Genomic DNA, 17,806 nt, shown 5'->3' with positions numbered 1-17,806 from the left:
GGATGACATAAAGAGTGTAGTGAATGTGACTGTTAGTTTTAAGTGTCAACTTGACTATGCGAATGTTCCAGTTATCCAATTAAAAAGCTAACCTCGGTGTTGCTGTGAAGGAATTCTGTTAGATGTGGTTAATGTATACAATCGTTTGACTTTAAGTAAATGAGGTTACTTTACTTTGGAAGGAAAGTTATGACCAACCTAGATAGCATATTAAAAAGTGGGGGCAGGGCAGGGAAGAGCGCGAGGTGTGGGCTGCAGTGCTTTGTAAGAATCCGGCAGGAACGCCCCACGCACAACCAGAACGATCTAACTGGGGCTAGCTAACCAGACTGTGGGATAGCTACCATGTGAAAAGCTCGAACATAAGACACCGCCAGGACCGGGCACAGAACAAAGGACGGAACGGAAAAAGCCGGCTGCAGACCATCCCCTGCCGGGGACAGGCAGCCAGAGCCATAAGGGCTGGAAAGGGGCAATTGCAGACCCAGAGAGACTTCACTTACCAAACTGCAAGCAGGCTTCTTTGCTAAGACTTCTGGGGGTGCTGGACAGTCATCATCTGCCTCACAAGGGGCGCCAGCGGTCCACCCAGAAAACTGAGCAGCAGAGGCAGAAAAGGCGACAAGTCGCAGCTATAGCACTCACCAAACTCCTGAGCTACTCGGACCCGGGAAGGGCACAAAACGCAGTCCCAACCGAATCTGTGCCTCTGAGGGCTACCTGAGCGCCGAACCTGAGCGGCTTAGACCGGGGAAGTGCACACAGCCTAGGGCCGCCCTCAGACAGTTCCCAGCTGAGCATCGTAGAGCCGGAGCGGTTTGTACGCCACGAGAAGGGACAGGTCCAGCAGGGCTGAGACACTGCGTGCACGTGACAGCGCTATTTGTTGGCAGCATCCCCCCTCCCCACAGCGCGACTGAACTAGTGAGCCTAAAAAACCAGCATAAAGAAGAAGTTAAACAGAGGGAACCACCTTGGAAGTGACCCCACAATGCCCACAACATCAGAGAAGGGCCAGATATATTTTTACTATTTTTAAAATCATTCCTTTTTTTTTTTCTTTTTTCTGACATTTTTTTTAATAGTTAATCTTCTATTTCTCCTCTAATTTTTATTTCTATAACCTATTATTAATATTCAAAAAAAAGACTTTTTTTTTTTAAGGCAAACACCATATATAGTCTTTGGGTGGTTATTGGTGTTTGTTTTTTTTGTTTGTTTGTTTGTTTTTTAATAATTCTTGTGGCTTTTTTTTTTCTTTTTTCCTTTTTCCTTCTGCTTCTTTTCTTTAATATTGTACTTTTGAAAATCCAACCTCTTCCCTAGATTTTTAATCTTTGCTCTTTGGTCTCTGTTGTCAATTTTGTACATTTAAAAACCCAAACTTCACTACCCAATTTTACCTGAGAGTGAGATTACAGGCTTGACCACTCTCTCCTCCTTTGGACTCTCCTTTTTCTCCACCAGGTGGCCTCTGTCTCTTTTCTCCCCCATCTCTTCTCTATCCAACTCTGAATCTCTGTGTGTTCCAGACGGTGGAGAACACCTAAGGAACTGGTTACTGGCAGGATTTGTCTCTCTCCTTCTCAGTCCTCTCTCTTATCCTCCTGGCCACCTATGTCTACTTCCTCCCTCTCCTCTTCCCTGTATAACTCTGTAAATACCTCTGAGCAGTCCAGACTATGGAACACACATAAGGAAGTGACTACTGGCTAGCTTGCTCGCTCCTCTTTTGATCTCACCGCATCTCATTCCAGTCACCTCTAACTACCCCCTCCCTCTTCTCTTCTCCTTGTGACTCAGTGAACCTCTCTGGGTGTCCCTCAATGTGGAGAAACTTTTCATCTTTAACCTAGATGTTTTATCATCGGTGCTGTATAGATGGAGAAGTCTAGAGACTACTGTAAAAATAAAACTGAAAACCAGAAGCAGGAGGCTTAAGTCCAAAGCCTGAAAACATCAGAGAACTCCTGAATTCAGGGAACATTAAGCAATAGGAGCTCATCAAATGCCTCCATACCTACACTGAAACCAAGCTCCACCCAAGGACCAACAAGTTCCAGAACAAGACATACCACACATATTCTCCAGCAACACAGGAACACACTCCTGAGCTTCAATATACAGGCAGCTCAAAGTTACTCCAAAACCTCTGACATCTCATAACCCATTACTGATCACTCCACTGCACTCCAGAGAGAAGAAGCCCAGCTCCACCCACCAGAACTCCAACACAAGCCTCCCTAACCAGGAAACCTAGACAAGCCACTGATACAACCCCACCCACAGTGAGGAAGTTCCATAATAAAGAGAACTCCACAAATTACCAGAATATAAAAAGGCCACCCCAAACGCAGCAATATAACCAAGATGAAGAGATAGAGGAATACTCAGCAGGTAAAGGAACAGGAGGGTTGGCCACCAAACCAAACAAAAGAGGAAGAGGTAGGGAATCTACCTGAGAAAGAATTCCGAATATTGATAGTGAAAATGATCCAAAATCTTGAAATCAAAATGGAATCACAGATAAATAGCCTAGAGACAAGGATTGAGAAGATGCAAGTAAGGTTTAACAAGGACCTAGAAGAAATAAAAAAGAGTCAATATATAATGAATAACGCAATAAATGAGATCAGAAACACTCTGGAAGCAACAAATAGCAGAATAACGGAGGCAGAAGATAGGATTAGTGAAATAGAAGATAGAATGGTAGAAATAAATGAATCAGAGAGGAAACAAGAAAAATGAATTAAAAGAAATGAGGACAATCTCAGAAACCTCCAGGACGATATGAAATGCTCCAACATTCAAATTATAGGAGTCCCAGAAGAAGAAGACAAAAAGAAAGACCATGAGAAAATACTTGAGGAGATAATAGTTGAAAACTTCCCTAAAATGGGGAAGGAAATAATCACCCAAGTCCAAGAAACACAGAGAGTTCCAAATAGGATAAACCCAAGGTGAAACACCCCAAGACACATATTAATCAAATTAACAAAGATCAAACACAAAGAACAAACATTAAAAGCAGCAATGGAAAAACAACAAATAACACACAAGGGGATTCCCATAAGGATAACAGCTGATCTTTCAATAGAAACTCTTCAGGCCAGGAGGGAATGGCAAGACATACTTAAAGTGATGAAAGAAAATAACCTACAGCCCAGATTACTGTACCCAGCAAGGATCTCATTCAAATACGAAGGAGAAATCAAAAGTTTTACAGACAAGCAAAAGCTGAGAGAATTCAGCACCACCAAACCAGCTCTCCAACAAATTCTAAACGATATTCTCTAGACAGGAAACACAAAAAGGGTGTATAAACCTGAACCCAAAACAATAAAGTAAATGGTAACAGGATCATACTTATCAATAATTACCTTAAACGTAAATGGGTTGAATGCCCCAACCAAAAGACAAAGACTGGCCGAATGGATACAAAAACAAGACCCCTCTATATGCTGCTTACAAGAGACCCACCTCAAAACAAGGGACACATACAGACTGAAAGTGAAGGGCTGGAAAAAGATATACCACACAAATAGAGACCAAAAGAAAGCAGGAATGGCAATACTCATTTCCGATAAAATAGACTTTAAAACAAAGGCTGTGAAAAGAGACAAAGAAGGCCACTACATAATGATCAAAGGATCAATCCAAGAAGAAGATATAACAATTATAAATATATATGCACCCAATATAGGAGCACCGCAATATGTAAGACAAATGCTAACAAGTATGAAAGGGGAAATCAACAATAACACAATAATAGTGGGAGACTTTAATACCCCTCTCACACCTATGGACAGATCAACTAAACAGAAAATCAACAAAGAAACGCAAACTTTAAATGATACATTAGACCAGTTAGACCTAATTGATATCTTTAGGACATTTCACCCCAAAACAATGAATTTCACCTTTTTCTCAAGTGCTCATGGAACATTCTCCAGGATAGATCACATCCTGGGCCATAAATCTAAACTTGATAAATTCAAAAAAATTGAAATCATTCCAAGCATCTTTTCTGACCATAATGCATTAAGATTAGATCTCAATTACAGGAGAAAAAGTATTAAAAATTCCAACATATGTAGGTTGAACAACACACTTCTGAATAACCAACAAATCACAGAAGAAATCAAAAAAGAAATCAAAATATGCATAGAAACTAATGAAAATGAAAACACAACAACCCAAAACCTGTGGGACACTATAAAAGCAGTGCTAGGAGGAAAGTTCATAGCAATACAGGCATACCTCAAGAAACAAGAAAAAAGTCAAATAAATAACCTAACTCTACACCTAAAGCAACTAGAAAAGGAAGAATTGGAGAACCCCAGAGTTAGTAGAAGGAAAGAAATCTTAAAAATTAGGGCAGAAATAAATGCAAAAGAAACAAAAGAGACCATAGCAAAAATCAACAAAGCCAAAAGCTGGTTCTTTGAAAGGATAAATAAAATTGACAAACCATTAGCCAGACTCATCAAGAAGCAAAGAGAGAAAAATCAAATCAATAAAATTACAAATGAAAATGGAGAGATCACAACAGACAACACAGAAATACAAAGGATCATAAGAGACTACTATCAGCAGTTATATGCCAATAAAATGGACAACGTGGAAGAAATGGACAAATTCTTAGAAAAGTACAATTTTCCAAAACTGAACCAGGAAGAAATAGAAAATCTTAACAGACCCATCACAAGCACGGAAATTGAAACTGTAATCAGAAATCTTCCAGCAAACAAAAGCCCAGGTCCAGACAGCTTCACAGCTGAATTCTACCAAAAATATTGAGAAGAGCTAACACCTATCCTCCTCAAACTCTTCCAGAAAATTGCAGAGGAAGGTAAACTTCCAAACTCATTCTATGAGGCCACCATCACCCTAATACCAAAACCTGACAAAGATACTACAAAAAAAGAAAACTACAGGCCAATATCACTGATGAACATAGATGCAAACATCCTCAACAAAATTCTAGCAATCAGAATCCAACAACACATTAAAAAGATCATACACCATGACCAAGTGGGCTTTATCCCAGGGATGCAAGGATTCTTCAATATCCGCAAATCAATCAATGTAATTCACCACATTAACAAATTGAAAAATAAAAAACATATGATTATCTCAATAGATGCAGAGAAGGCCTTTGAGAAAATTCAACATCCATTTATGGTAAAAACTCTCCAGAAAGCAGGAATAGAAGGAACATACCTCAACATAATAAATCTATATATGACAAACCCACAGCAAACATTATCCTCAATGGTGAAAAATTGAAAGCATTTCCCCTAAAGTCAGGAACAAGACAAGGGTGCCCACTTTCACCGCTACTATTCAACATAGTTTTGGAAGTTTTGGCCACAGCAATCAGAGCAGAAAAAGAAATAAAAGGAATCCAAATTGGAAAAGAAGAAGTAAAACTTTCACTGCAGATGACATGATCCTCTACATAGAAAACCCTAAAGACTCCACCAGAAAATTACTAGAGCTCATCAATGAATATAGTAAAGTTGCAGGATATAAAATCAACACACAGAAATCCCTTGCATTCCTATACACTAATAATGAGAAAGTAGAAAAAGAAATTAAGGAAACAATTCCATTCACCATTGCAACGAAAAGAATCAAATACTTAGGAATATATCTACCTAAAGAAACTAAAGATCTATACATGGAAAACTATAAAACACTGGTGAAAGAAATCAAAGAGGACACTAATAGATGGAGAAATATACCATGCTCATGGATCAGAAGAATCAATATAGTGAAAATGAGTACACTACCCAAAGCAATTTACAAATTCAATGCAATCCCTATTAAGCTACCAGCCATATTTTTCACAGAACTAGAACAAATAATTTCAAGATTTGTATGGAAATACAAAAAACCTAGAATAGCCAAAGCAATCTTGAGAAAGAAGAATGGAACTGGAGGAATCAACTTGCCTGACTTCAGGCTCTACTACAAAGCCACAGTCATCAAAACAGTATGGTACTGGCACAAAGACAGACATATAGATCAATGGAACAAAATAGAAAGCCCAGAGATAAATCCACACACATATGGACACCTTATCTTTGACAAAGGAGGCAAGAATATACAATGGAGTAAAGACAATCTCTTTAACAAGTGGTGCTGGGAAAACTGGTCAACCACTTGTAAAAGAATGAAACTAGATCAGTTTCTAACACCATACACAAAAATAAACTCCAAATGGATTAAAGATCTAAATGTAAGACCAGAAACTATAAAACTCCCAGAGGAGAACATAGGCAAAACACTCTCAGACATAAATCACAGCAGGATCCTCTATGATCCACCTCCCAGAATACTGGAAATAAAAGCAAAAATAAACAAATGGCATATAATTAAAATTAAAAGCTTCTGCACAACAAAGGAAAATATAAGCAAAGTGAAAAGACAGCCTTCTGAATGGGAAAAAATAAGAGCAAATGAAGCAACTGACAAACAACTAATCTCAAAAATATACAAGCAACTTATGCAGCTCAATTCCAGAAAAATAAATGACCCAATCAAAAAATGGGCCAAACAACTAAATAGACATTTCTCCAAAGAAGACATACAGATGGCTAACAAACACATGAAAAGATGCTCAACATCACTCATTATCAGAGAAATGCAAATCAAAACCACCATGAGGTACCACTTCACACCAGTCAGAATGGCTGTGATCCAAAAATCTGCAAGCAATAAATGCTGGAGAGGATGTGGAGAAAAGGGAACCCTCCTACACTGTTGGTGGGAATGCAAACTAGTACAGCCACTTTGGAGAACAGTGTGGAGATTCCTTAAAAAATTGCAAATAGAACTACCTTATGACCCAGCAATCCCACTGCTGGGCATACACACCGAGGAAACCAGAATTGAAAGAGACACATGTACCCCAATGTTCATCGCAGCACTGTTTATAATAGCCAGGACATGGAAACAACCTAGATGTCCATCAGCAGATGAATGGATAAGAAAGCTGTGGTACATTTACACAATGGAGTATTACTCAACTGTTAAAAAGAATACATTTGAATCAGTTCTGATGAGATGGATGAAACTGGAGCCTATTATACAGAGTGAAGTAAGCCAGAAAGAAAAACACCAATACAGTATACTAACACATATATATGGAATTTAGAAATATGGCAATGACGACCCTGTATGCAAGACAGCAAAAAAGACACAGATGTGTATAACGGACTTTTGGACTCAGAGGGAGAGGGAGAGGGTGGGATGATTTGGGACAATGGCATTGTAACATGTATACTATCATGTAAGAACTGAATCGCCAGTCTATGTCTGATGCCAGATACAGGATGCTTGGGGCTGGTCCACAGTGATGACCCAGAGAGATGTTATGGGGAGGGAGGTGGGTGGGGGGTTCATGTTTGGGAACGCATGTACACCCGTGGTGGATTCATGTCAATGTATGGCAAAACCAATACAGTATTGTAAATTAAAATAAAGTAAAAAAAAAAAAAGAAAACTGGAGTGGGTTGCCATTTCCTTCTCCAATGCATGAAAGTGAAAAGTCAAAGTGAAGTTGCTCAGTCGTGTCCGACTCTTCGCGACCCCGTGGACTGCAGCCCACGAGGCTCCTCCGTCCATGGGATTTTCCAGGCAAGAGTACTGGAGTGGGCTGCCATTGCCTTCTCCAAGAGAAAAATAAGATTTTTTCTAAGGAAAAAGAAATCCCACCTGTGAAACTGTAGTGCCTATTCCTGCCCAAAAGTTTCTGGCCTGTTAGCCTGCTGCCTCCCTTACAGAGTCTGAACCTGTTAGCTTCCACAATCATGCCAGTCAGTTCCTTTATATTACATAATAAAATAATTAGACTAAATATTATGATAAGTATATGATGATAATCAATATTATAAGAAATTTATAATATAATCTACTGGTTGTTCTCTGATACAACCCTGCCTTATACAGTGAGGGCAGAAGAAGACATTTGGAAATTTGATACTCAGCACAAACTTTATCATCAGCTCTTCACTCCAACTGAGGCTTCCCTGATGGCTCAGTGGTAAAGAATCCACCTGTCAACATAGGAGATGCAGGTTTGATCCCGGGGTAAGGAAGATACTCTGGAGGACAAAATGGCAACCCACTCCAGTGTTCTTGCCTGGAGAATTCCACAGACAGAGGAGCCTGGCGGGCTACAGTTCATGGTGTCACAAAGTTGGACACAGACACACACACACATTCACTCCAATTAGGCCAGTCTCCTGTTTATCTCTTCATAGTGATTCTCCTTTCCCTGCTCTGCTCACATTGCTTTTCCTTCTGACTTGCCGCCACTCTTGTCTCCCACTTTCATAAACTCCTTTCCTTTCCTTACACTCTAGCTCTGTCAGAAGCCCTCCATAAAGTCACCTCCTTTTACTTTAGCTCCATTTGCTCTTTTCTCTCTCTTAATTCCCTCAGCAGATGTTAGTTGTGCCATTCACTGTGATTCTTAACCTTACTCTCTCAACACTGTTTTGTATGTTGTCTTCACTGTTAGTTAGGTATAAATCTGTAAGAACAAATTTGATTGTGCAAGAAATGTTATGCTTCTTTATTGTGTTTAAATTAAATTAAATTCACCTGAGACTTAAGTGATTCCAGCCTTAATTCTGCTTAAGTAGAAGGAAATCCAATCCCAGTTATTACCAGGCTTCCCTCCCTTTCTCCCTAGGAATTCACCAGAGTCTGGAAGATTTATGTTGAGCCAGAAAATGGGGGAAGATGGACTTTGACATCTTCACTGTTCAGGGATGTATGGTCCCCACAAGCCAGACAACAGCTCTCTTATGGACTGAGTACCAGTGGCAGGGGGATTCAGTCTTCTTGGGGTCACCATGCATCTATCTGATGTTTGGCTAGTTTTTGGGGTCCTTCAAGGGAACAAGGCTGGTATCCTCACTATTGAAACCCTGACTTTGACTCTTTTCCAGTTTGGGAAATGTTTTGTTTTGCAACAATTCCACCTACGCACAACCCCTCCTTCCCTCTCTCTCTTCCCTCCTTTCCCTCTCTCCCCAGATGCCCCTACCTCTTGAATCCCCTGGCAAAATCCCTCTGGGAGCAAGAAACCTGGAGGGCAAATCGCTGGGCACAACTATTGGGATACCATTGATGTTGCATTCTAAGGAGCTGTGTCCAGGCGGCTTCAATGACAATGCAAGCAGTGCCTCCTGGAGTTGTCTAAGAGATAATTTCTGTCAACTTCTTTCTGCCTAGAAACACAAACTCCCTAGAAGCCTGTTTGGAATGGAGGGGAGGGAAAATATAAGAACATAAACCAAATTAACAGCTCAATAAATTATCCTGTCACACACTTGTTTTTTTGTTTGTCCCCTGTATTTTCACTTGGTGTTTAAAAATATGTGTGGGCTGATATGTGTTCCAATTAGATTATGAACTTCCTGAAGATTAGAACAATACTGTATTTACCGATTATTTTAAAATCTTTCTCAGTGTAATAATTAGTATATGAGGAGGACATAAGTGTGTCTTGAACCACAGAACGATAAGCCTGTGGATTACTGACTAGGCTCCACCAGTTCAAACTGCAGCAGGGCTGACCTCCTTGTTGAAGGACTGGCTCCAGTGTCTTTTCACTGTCACTTTTAGGGTTAGGTAAATATGCTTTTACTTTACCGGCTTCTGTTCACAGCTGCTGCTAGCCTGAATTTCCAAGATATCACATTTCTACTTGGGACCTTTCTGGCCCCAAGTTAAAAAAGTAAACATTTTTTTTAAAATTCAGACAGATGATATTAACTTGAACCTTCTTTCACATCAAGGGAATTCAGGTCACAACATAAACATGTCTATGGTAACAATAATGGAGAATTTCTAAATGAAATCAAAGCAGTACCTGGTATGCATTTTCATAATACCTTTCACTTGAAGAGCCAAGTACATTAGGAGAACTTTCTCTCAATAATCCTTAGAGATAAGTAAAGGGACCTGACAGAATGACTTGTATAGATAGGGTAACATAACTAGGTTGTTAACACCCTGTTGCCTTGCCTAGTATTTAAATAGCCACCCATGGACTGTACCCACCAAGATCCTCTATGAGATTTTCCAAGCAAGAATATTGGAATGGGTTCCCATTCCCTACTCCATAACTTCCCAACCCAGGGATCAAACCCAGTCTCCAGAGTTGCAGACAGATTCTTTATCATCTGAGCCACCAGGTAAGGGCATGAATAGTTAGGCTACTTTGCCTTAACAAACCATTGTTTTAATGACATAATGGAATATTTGTGCTCTGACAGGAGAACTCACATTTTCACATCACACTAACATTAGTAAGCACAGTATGGAGAAAGTTTAACCAAATTTGCCAATATGCACTTGGCTTTGAACTTTCCAACCTCTCTCTTTTGTAATCTTGCTTCCTCTTTGTTGTCTGTCTCCCCATTGCCCTCACCTCCCTTGCTCTAAAGCTAGTAAAAGACTGAAAACTCAATTACATTACAGCATTGGAACTAATAGATCAGCTCCCCTAGGACTCCATGCATTTTGAAAGACAACAGCTTAGCCCAAAGAAAGTGGTTACACCACTTTCAGATATGGTGAAAGATTTTTTTTTTGGAGGTGGAAAGCCTTCCATTCCTGTTCCCTTAAATAACAACATGTAGATGATTACATATTCTACTTTCAGCTCTAGAGGGAAAAGTTTGCAACCAAAGAAGGCAGAGAAAGTAATGGTAAAGGAAAAGAGGATGAAGGAAGACTTAGTTTTCAAGGAGAGAAGGAAAAGAGAGTAGAACCTTATCTTTTCCACATCTGTAAATCACCGTAATTTGTGGAAATTAAATGTACACTTTAAGCACTTATTCAGTATTAACCAATGATGAAGCCCATTTGGGCCTCATCTTTTGTCAGAACAATTGTAACTAATAACACAGAATAACATTTTGTAAAATGGGCTGTGTCTCCGACCCCTCCATTTCCTCCCCTATACACTCTTAAGGATCTGAGCACAAAGCTAACACTGCATTATTCGCTCATCCCATGTGTCTTCATGGCTTCACACCAGTGTTTGCTCTGCTCCTTGGTCTGAAAACATCTTCCCTTATGGCTCTGCCTGTTGAACACCATTCATCATCATCATTCACCCGATGAGACCCCATTCAAATGCTAGCCAAGAGGTCTTCTCCAAAAGTTCTTTTTGCCTTGAGTAGGACCAATCCCTTCCTCCACTATACTCATCATTTTGTGTAACTAATATGTAGTAATAGGTCTCTCTGCTCCCCAGAATGCGAACTATTTTAAGTTGGGACCAGGTCTTATCTATTTATTCATTTATATTTTCAGTGTCTGATGTTCTTATGTATCGGGTATAATAAATGTATGTACAGTTATAAGATAGTAAGTTAGTTTCATAAATGACACACAATTTAGACAGAAGAGAGCAAGATGGTATGATGTACTGGGCTAAGAAAATTAAGGTTAGGTAACTACTGAATTCAACAAATATTTACTTAACACCTAGGAGTAAGGAATTGTGTCCCAGGATTACTAGGATAAATAGAACATGAGGCTTTGAGGTGCTCACAGTCCACCTTATAGGTTATCTTTCTCTCTGCATAGCAGTACCCTGGTTTAGGTATCACCTTAACATGTTTCTCACAACCTGTGAGGTGAGGTAGGTCATGATTTTCATTTTTACCAGGATGGAAATAGAGGGTTTGAATTTTTAGGTTTTCTGACTCCCAGACTGGAGTCTTTCTTTCCCACTACACCAGTGTTTCTCAAAATTTTCCACAGGAGTACACGTACGTTCACAGGGAGAACAGACTTATAATCTTCAGGGTTGAGAAACAGAAGCTCAAAATCTAGTATGTTCTATTGAAAATTCATGATTACTATAATGTTTTCCATTACTTCTCAGTGAGTCAAACTGAAGGTCTGAGGAAATGAACCACATTGATTCTGGGTCCCTGAGGGGCCTTAGTACAGTTTCATAACAAGAGGAGGGCAAACAAATTTGAGAAACACCATGGCCACACTGCTGCCTTCACGCAAGGTGTCTGGGTTTCGCTTGAGCCCTCACCCAGGATTCTGAGTAACTTCATCAGATTTCTTTCAGGTTTCTACTAGTATAACTGACTCTATTCACTGCCCCGTCCGAAAACGGTAACAAAACTGCACGCACTACCCCCAGATTTTAAGTAAGTAGTGGGGGCTGACCATTTACAGCCTTCCAGCAAGGATGTCCATTCTAGCAATAAGATCTCTTCAATCTGATACTATTTGCCAATCCATTCTTCTCATTGCTTGTTGAACCTAAAAGTTGGAGATCTCTCTTCCAACCGCCTGTGGGTCTTTGAAGGCCCCATAGGTTCAACGACGTCCTTTCGTCAGCACCGCCGCTAGAGGGCAGCCCAGGATTGCAGCTCTGCTGTGCCCTCTAGTGGCTGGTGGGCTGACATGCTCTTTTATGGAACCTATAAAACCCTCAAAAGTTGCACTCGGGAAGTCAGCCTGTGTGACACCCGGCAGCGAAATTGTAAAAAAAGCATCCTGGTTCTCAGCTTCCTTTTCTTAAGGACTTTGGCAGACTCAGATAATTTCCCTTCTTGGATGAATCTCTCGCTCTCTAGGGTCTCCCCCTCCACGGGTGTGGCAACGTGGAGCCATCACTCTCTCTTGGCAAGGTAAAAAATTAGAACCTGGGGGACTTCGCGACTTTGCCCAAAGTCTTTACTTCCTCCATCTTCTGCATGGATATAGAGCTTATATAGGCATCCAAAATCTTTCGATATAACCTCTTTTTCGGCATGAGACTTCAGGATTCAAATCCTGGCTCCCTCATTTACTCTTTGGGTCACTTTAAGACAGTTAACCTCACTAAGCTTCTGGTTCATCTGTAAAATTGAGAGAATAGTGCCTACGTTATACAGTTTGCAGATGGTAATGTATAGAAAGTGCTAGGTCTTTCACAGTGAAAGTGTGCATTCGTTATTAGCATTAGCTAGTTTTATTTCTCAATGCTTCTGTCTAGTGCACACCACGTCTTTCAATTTGGTACAGAAATTGCCTTTACATAGGACCCAAGGGTACATGTGCAAAAATGAATAAACAACTTAATTTTCTAAAGGTGGCTAAGCTAACAGTGACCTTAGCTTATGGAAAGAGGGGCTCGTTATGTGATAGAATCAGTGCCATGGGCTTCAGAGTGCAAAGGAACCCAACAGGCCTAGAATCCTCATGAAAGAGCTATTTTGCACACAGGTGTCCTTCCTCTTTCCTAGTCCCTGTGCTCCCACCACGTGTAAGAATTCAGCGAATCTGGGAGTGGATTATGTGAGTTAGGCCTGGGGGCACGATGGTGCAAAAGCAAAACGGTTCCAGGCCAAGGCAGGAAGCTGAGAACTCCAAAGGCCAAGAAACCCAAGCCAATCAGATTCCCCACACCCAGGAGTCTAAAAGGTGGCGGAGAGTCGCTGCCCAAAGTCCAAGCACGGCAGGAAAGTGGCCAGAGAATCTGACAGGTAGAAACACGATAGAAACTGTCAGAAAAGTTAAAGCTGAAGAGCTCATAACACCCACAGGCCCAGAGAAAGGTCAGTATGAGCTGAGCAGCTGTTCCATCTGGTGCCAGAGACCTTGGCTGTAGTCTACACCAGGCAGTTTAGGCCTCCCTGATCAGCCCCACCTAGAAAAGCCAATTCTTCTGCTCTTAAAGGGGACCTGCCTGTTTCTGGCAGGGAGTCTTACTCTCGGTGGGCAAAGCTAGCTCTTAAGGATGAGTAGCGGGGGAGGGGACAGAGAGGACGTTTAGGGGTTCAACTGGATCCAAAAGGAAGGCGCTTGTGAATGAAGCCTGAGCCACCATGTTGTGAGAACTACACGCGTTTCTTTCCGAGGCAGGCAGGAGCCTTGGCTGCCAGGGACCCTGACAAGCCGCGACTTGAGCTGCGCCTTGGAGACTGGGTTGGCTGGAGAGCGGTATAGAGGAGGAAGGAGGGCGTTCCTGCAAAGGGGGTGGGGTGGGGAGGGAGGTGAGAGGAACAGCAGGAGCAAAGGCACGAAGGAAGAATGAGTCTGCTGCGCGTTGAGAATGGCATGGAGACTTCACTGATTGGAGCCGAGAGTTCTTGCAGGGGGATGGAGGCAGCGATGATTGGATAGCTAAAGTGGGGCCAGATTTGGAGGGCTTTGAATGCCCGACCGAGGAGCACTCAACCCAGCTCCTGCCTCGCGATTTCCGTTCAAGACTGAATTACCTAAAGGGTGGTTAATTCCAACGGGTGTTCTTTGGGGGCTTCTGAAAAGTCAGTTTATCCTCTTACCTCATTCAATTCTGTTCTTTTCACCAAGGAGAAAGTAATCCTCACTTGTCGAGGGGAGAGGGGATAATGTTGACTGATTTCACTTTACTTGCTTGGAGGATGCAAAAAAAAAATCCCATTTCCACGCCAAATATTAAATTTGGTTTCTCCTCCTCACGCAAGTTCTCTTTCTCTCGCCAGCACCTCCCCCACGTTTTTCCTGCTCTCCACCAGCTCGGCCAGTTGCCTCCTCAGCCCCGGAGGCACGCGTTCCGGGCCCGGCTGGCCCGCGCTCGCCCTCCGCGCCCGAGCGTCCCCCCCCGCCCCCCTCCTGCCCGCGCCCGTACCCCGCATACACTGGTCCACGCCCCCCCCCCCCCCCCCCCCGCGGCCGAGCGGTAGGTGTTTTGCCGTCTGCGCCGGGCCGCAGTGCGGCTGCGCGCATTGGGCTGCCTCCGGGGCTGGCAGGGCAGCGGCGGCGGCGGGGCCGGGAGCGAGCGGCGGCGACGGCGGCGGCGGCGTGGGGAGTGGCGTGGAGCCGAGCCTGGGGCTGCAGCCGCAGCGCGGGGCCCCCGGAGTAGAAAGCCCCGCGGGCAAGAAAGGAAAGGCCGGGCCGTCAGGTCCCTGAGCAACCGTTCTCCTTGGATTTGGGGGAGCCTCGCCCCCACCCCACCTCATCTTCAGACGCCCCCTCCTCATCCACCCGCCCCCCTCCAAGCCCTGGCCGCTGACGGGAGGAGGCGGCGGCGGCGGCGGGGGGCTGAGGGGAGCCGCCATGCCTCTCCCGCGGTGAAGCGCCCCGGCCGTAAGGAGCCGCTCGGTCTCCCCGGTGATGTCCCCCAGGCGGCAGGCGAAAGCGACTCACTCGAGCCCTGGGGTAAAGGCCTAGCTTATCCAGCTTCCTTCCTCCTCCTCCTCCTCTTCCCCTCCCCGTTCCTCTCCCCCTTCGTCCACCCCTCCCCGTCTCTTCCCTCACCCTTCCCCGCGCCCCCATCTTCCCTCCCTCCCTCCCACCCCTCCAGCAGCGATGGCAGAGGAACAACAACAGCCGCCACCACAGCAGCCTGATGCCCATCAGCAGCTTCCCCCCAGCGCCCCCAACTCGGGGGCGGCTCTGCCAGCCCTTGTGCCCGGGCTGCCAGGGACAGAGGCCAGCGCGCTGCAACACAGGATCAAGAACTCCATCTGGTAAGAGGATCCTCCATCGCTGGGGTAGAAAAGCCCAGGCACATTTCTGCTGCAAAGAGGGTGGGGGGCGGCGGGCTGGGGAGCGGAGGAGGAGGCTGATACATTCATTGAATGTGAGTCTCCGAAGTCGGGTGCGTATTTATAGTATCTCTGGAGGTGTGGGGACTTTGCATCAGTCCCTGGGCTCCGGAGCCAGAAAATGCTTTTACCCCCTCCTCAATTGCAAGTGCAGCTGAATAAGTCATACGTGTTTTTCACTTATGTGTAAGAGGAATATGGGTCGAAATTAAGTCATGCTGTATGATGATAGTATGAATTTGGGACTGAGAAATGTGAAATGTGTTTACTTCTTTTTGCAGTCATATTGAGAGGAAGCAGTGTATTGTGAATTTTCACCAAACAGACATTGTGCATAAGACTATTAATATGCAGCACAAAACCTAATGTGTCTCTTTCTTTCAGTTGGCTTAGCTGCTGTTTCTGAATGTTTTTGCCATCTTTATTCTGAGATTAAATTTCTCTTCCAGGGACCTTAATCTTTTTGCATTGATTGTGAAGAAAGGGTTTCTGTAGTATGAGACATTTTAAGGTGGTAGTTTACACTGTAAAGTGATTTTCTAATTTTAAAGGATGCTTTAATTTAAAATAAATGTGTTGCCATTTCGTGTCTTTTTTTAGAAACCTTGGATGAAATACCCTTTGCTATTCTTGGACTTTCTTGTATAAGAATTTGCAATATTTCAACATTAGATTAAACTCTGAAAGACTGGTGGCAGTCTTTTAATAATTAAATACAATGAGTTAAGTCTATCCTCTGTTAGAGCCATTGGAAATATTCTTTAAACATGAACTTGCATTATTTTTGTAGGATTCTTCATTAACTGACATGTTATAAAAAGTGTAGTGCTATTTTTTAAATGGAAAGCATTATTTGGAGTTTGGTCTAAGACTGCTTTTAATAGGTGATTAAAAATAGAATTAAATGTGTTTTAAAAAGCTCTGATTTTATGAAATCTTACATGTTCATCATCGAATATGATTACTGAAATACCAAATCTCCTTACTTTTTATATTGTAATTAAAAAATAAATGTATCGTAAGACAACAGGCATTGTAGTACAGTATTTACACACTTAAAAACAGTGACGATTTTTAAATGCACAATTAAAGTTTGTTATATAGTAATTTTCATTAATTTCTTGGCACACATCCATATTGTCATGATGCTAATATGAAGTAGGTCAGTGCAGGCTTTAATAGTTTGATACTGCACAGTATTTGGCAGCTGAGTATCTTGCTTTCAGTTTTCATTTTAAAATGAAGTTTAAATATTTTTAAAAGAGAATTTTTTAGGGTTGACAATAGTCATGTTGTTGCAATTTGAATAGGTCAGATAAATAGGATTGTGTGTATGTGGGTGAGAGAGAGAGAAGGGTTTATTCTTCGATGGATGCCCTCACCCCCTTTTTAGGGCTATAATTTAAAGGAAGAGATACTCAATATCCTGATTATCATCAAGGTTTTCAGAAACCAGGTTTCTTCCCCCTAACTTAATGTTACCAGCGTCTCTGAAGTCTGAATTGAGCACTTTGGTTTTTACATTCAGGTAAGGGACATTCAAGTTAAAGGACTAAAATATTTTAAGAAAGGCAAACTTTGAAAGTTGAATTAATAATTATGTTTTGATTTATTGTGAGAACAATAGGGGAAAGGAGCGTTCACCTTATATTTTTAAAGTATGAGTAAGTTGTATAGGCAGCAGGCTGAAGTGTTTGAATAATAATGTAGTGGAGTGCTCTTTTGGTAAATCATGTGATTTAATTCTTTAATTGATCATTTATATTTACACATCTATTACAACTTAACTGCGCTGATTTTAATGTGAGGAAAACTTCTAAAGTACAGTATACTTCAGTTTTTGGTACTTTGAAAAAACAAAATGACAACAAACACCTTAATCCCCAAATGTACAATTTTATAACTTCATTTTAAAATTGTACTGGCACACTAGCATTTAATTTTCAGCTTTAGAAATCCTGTTTGCACAATTATTTATTTATATTTAAAACTTTAAACATTCGTGGATCATAAACAGTGTTAGTGGCTATATTTATGTATAGCCTCATAGCCCCTCCTCCACAACACTGGATGTATGTTATTCATTAAGTGACTATATAAAATAAAGATATTACAAAGTGAAAGCTCTTTTACTCCCATCTCCTCCTAAGAAATAGTATGTGTGTGTGTATATGTATAAAATTAAAATGACTTAATAGGTAAGATTGCAGTTATTTAGATATCTCATTTCACATTTATTG

General features: G+C 41.9%; 1 protein-coding gene across 1 annotated transcript in view; it reads left to right on the top strand.

The window, feature by feature from the left end:
- Positions 1 to 15,327: 15,327 nt before the first annotated feature.
- The window catches only part of RFX7 (regulatory factor X7), a 145,267-nt gene continuing 142,788 nt past the window's right edge, over positions 15,328 to 17,806 (top strand). The window contains exon 1 of the mRNA XM_068966493.1: positions 15,328 to 15,488. Within this exon, the coding sequence (XP_068822594.1) occupies positions 15,328 to 15,488 (161 nt within the window). The remainder of the gene's footprint in view (positions 15,489 to 17,806) is intronic.

This window comes from Capricornis sumatraensis, chromosome 2 (genome assembly GCF_032405125.1).
Source record: "Capricornis sumatraensis isolate serow.1 chromosome 2, serow.2, whole genome shotgun sequence".
NCBI classification, from domain to species: domain Eukaryota; kingdom Metazoa; phylum Chordata; class Mammalia; order Artiodactyla; family Bovidae; genus Capricornis; species Capricornis sumatraensis.
This window is presented reverse-complemented; position numbering and strand designations above follow the sequence as displayed.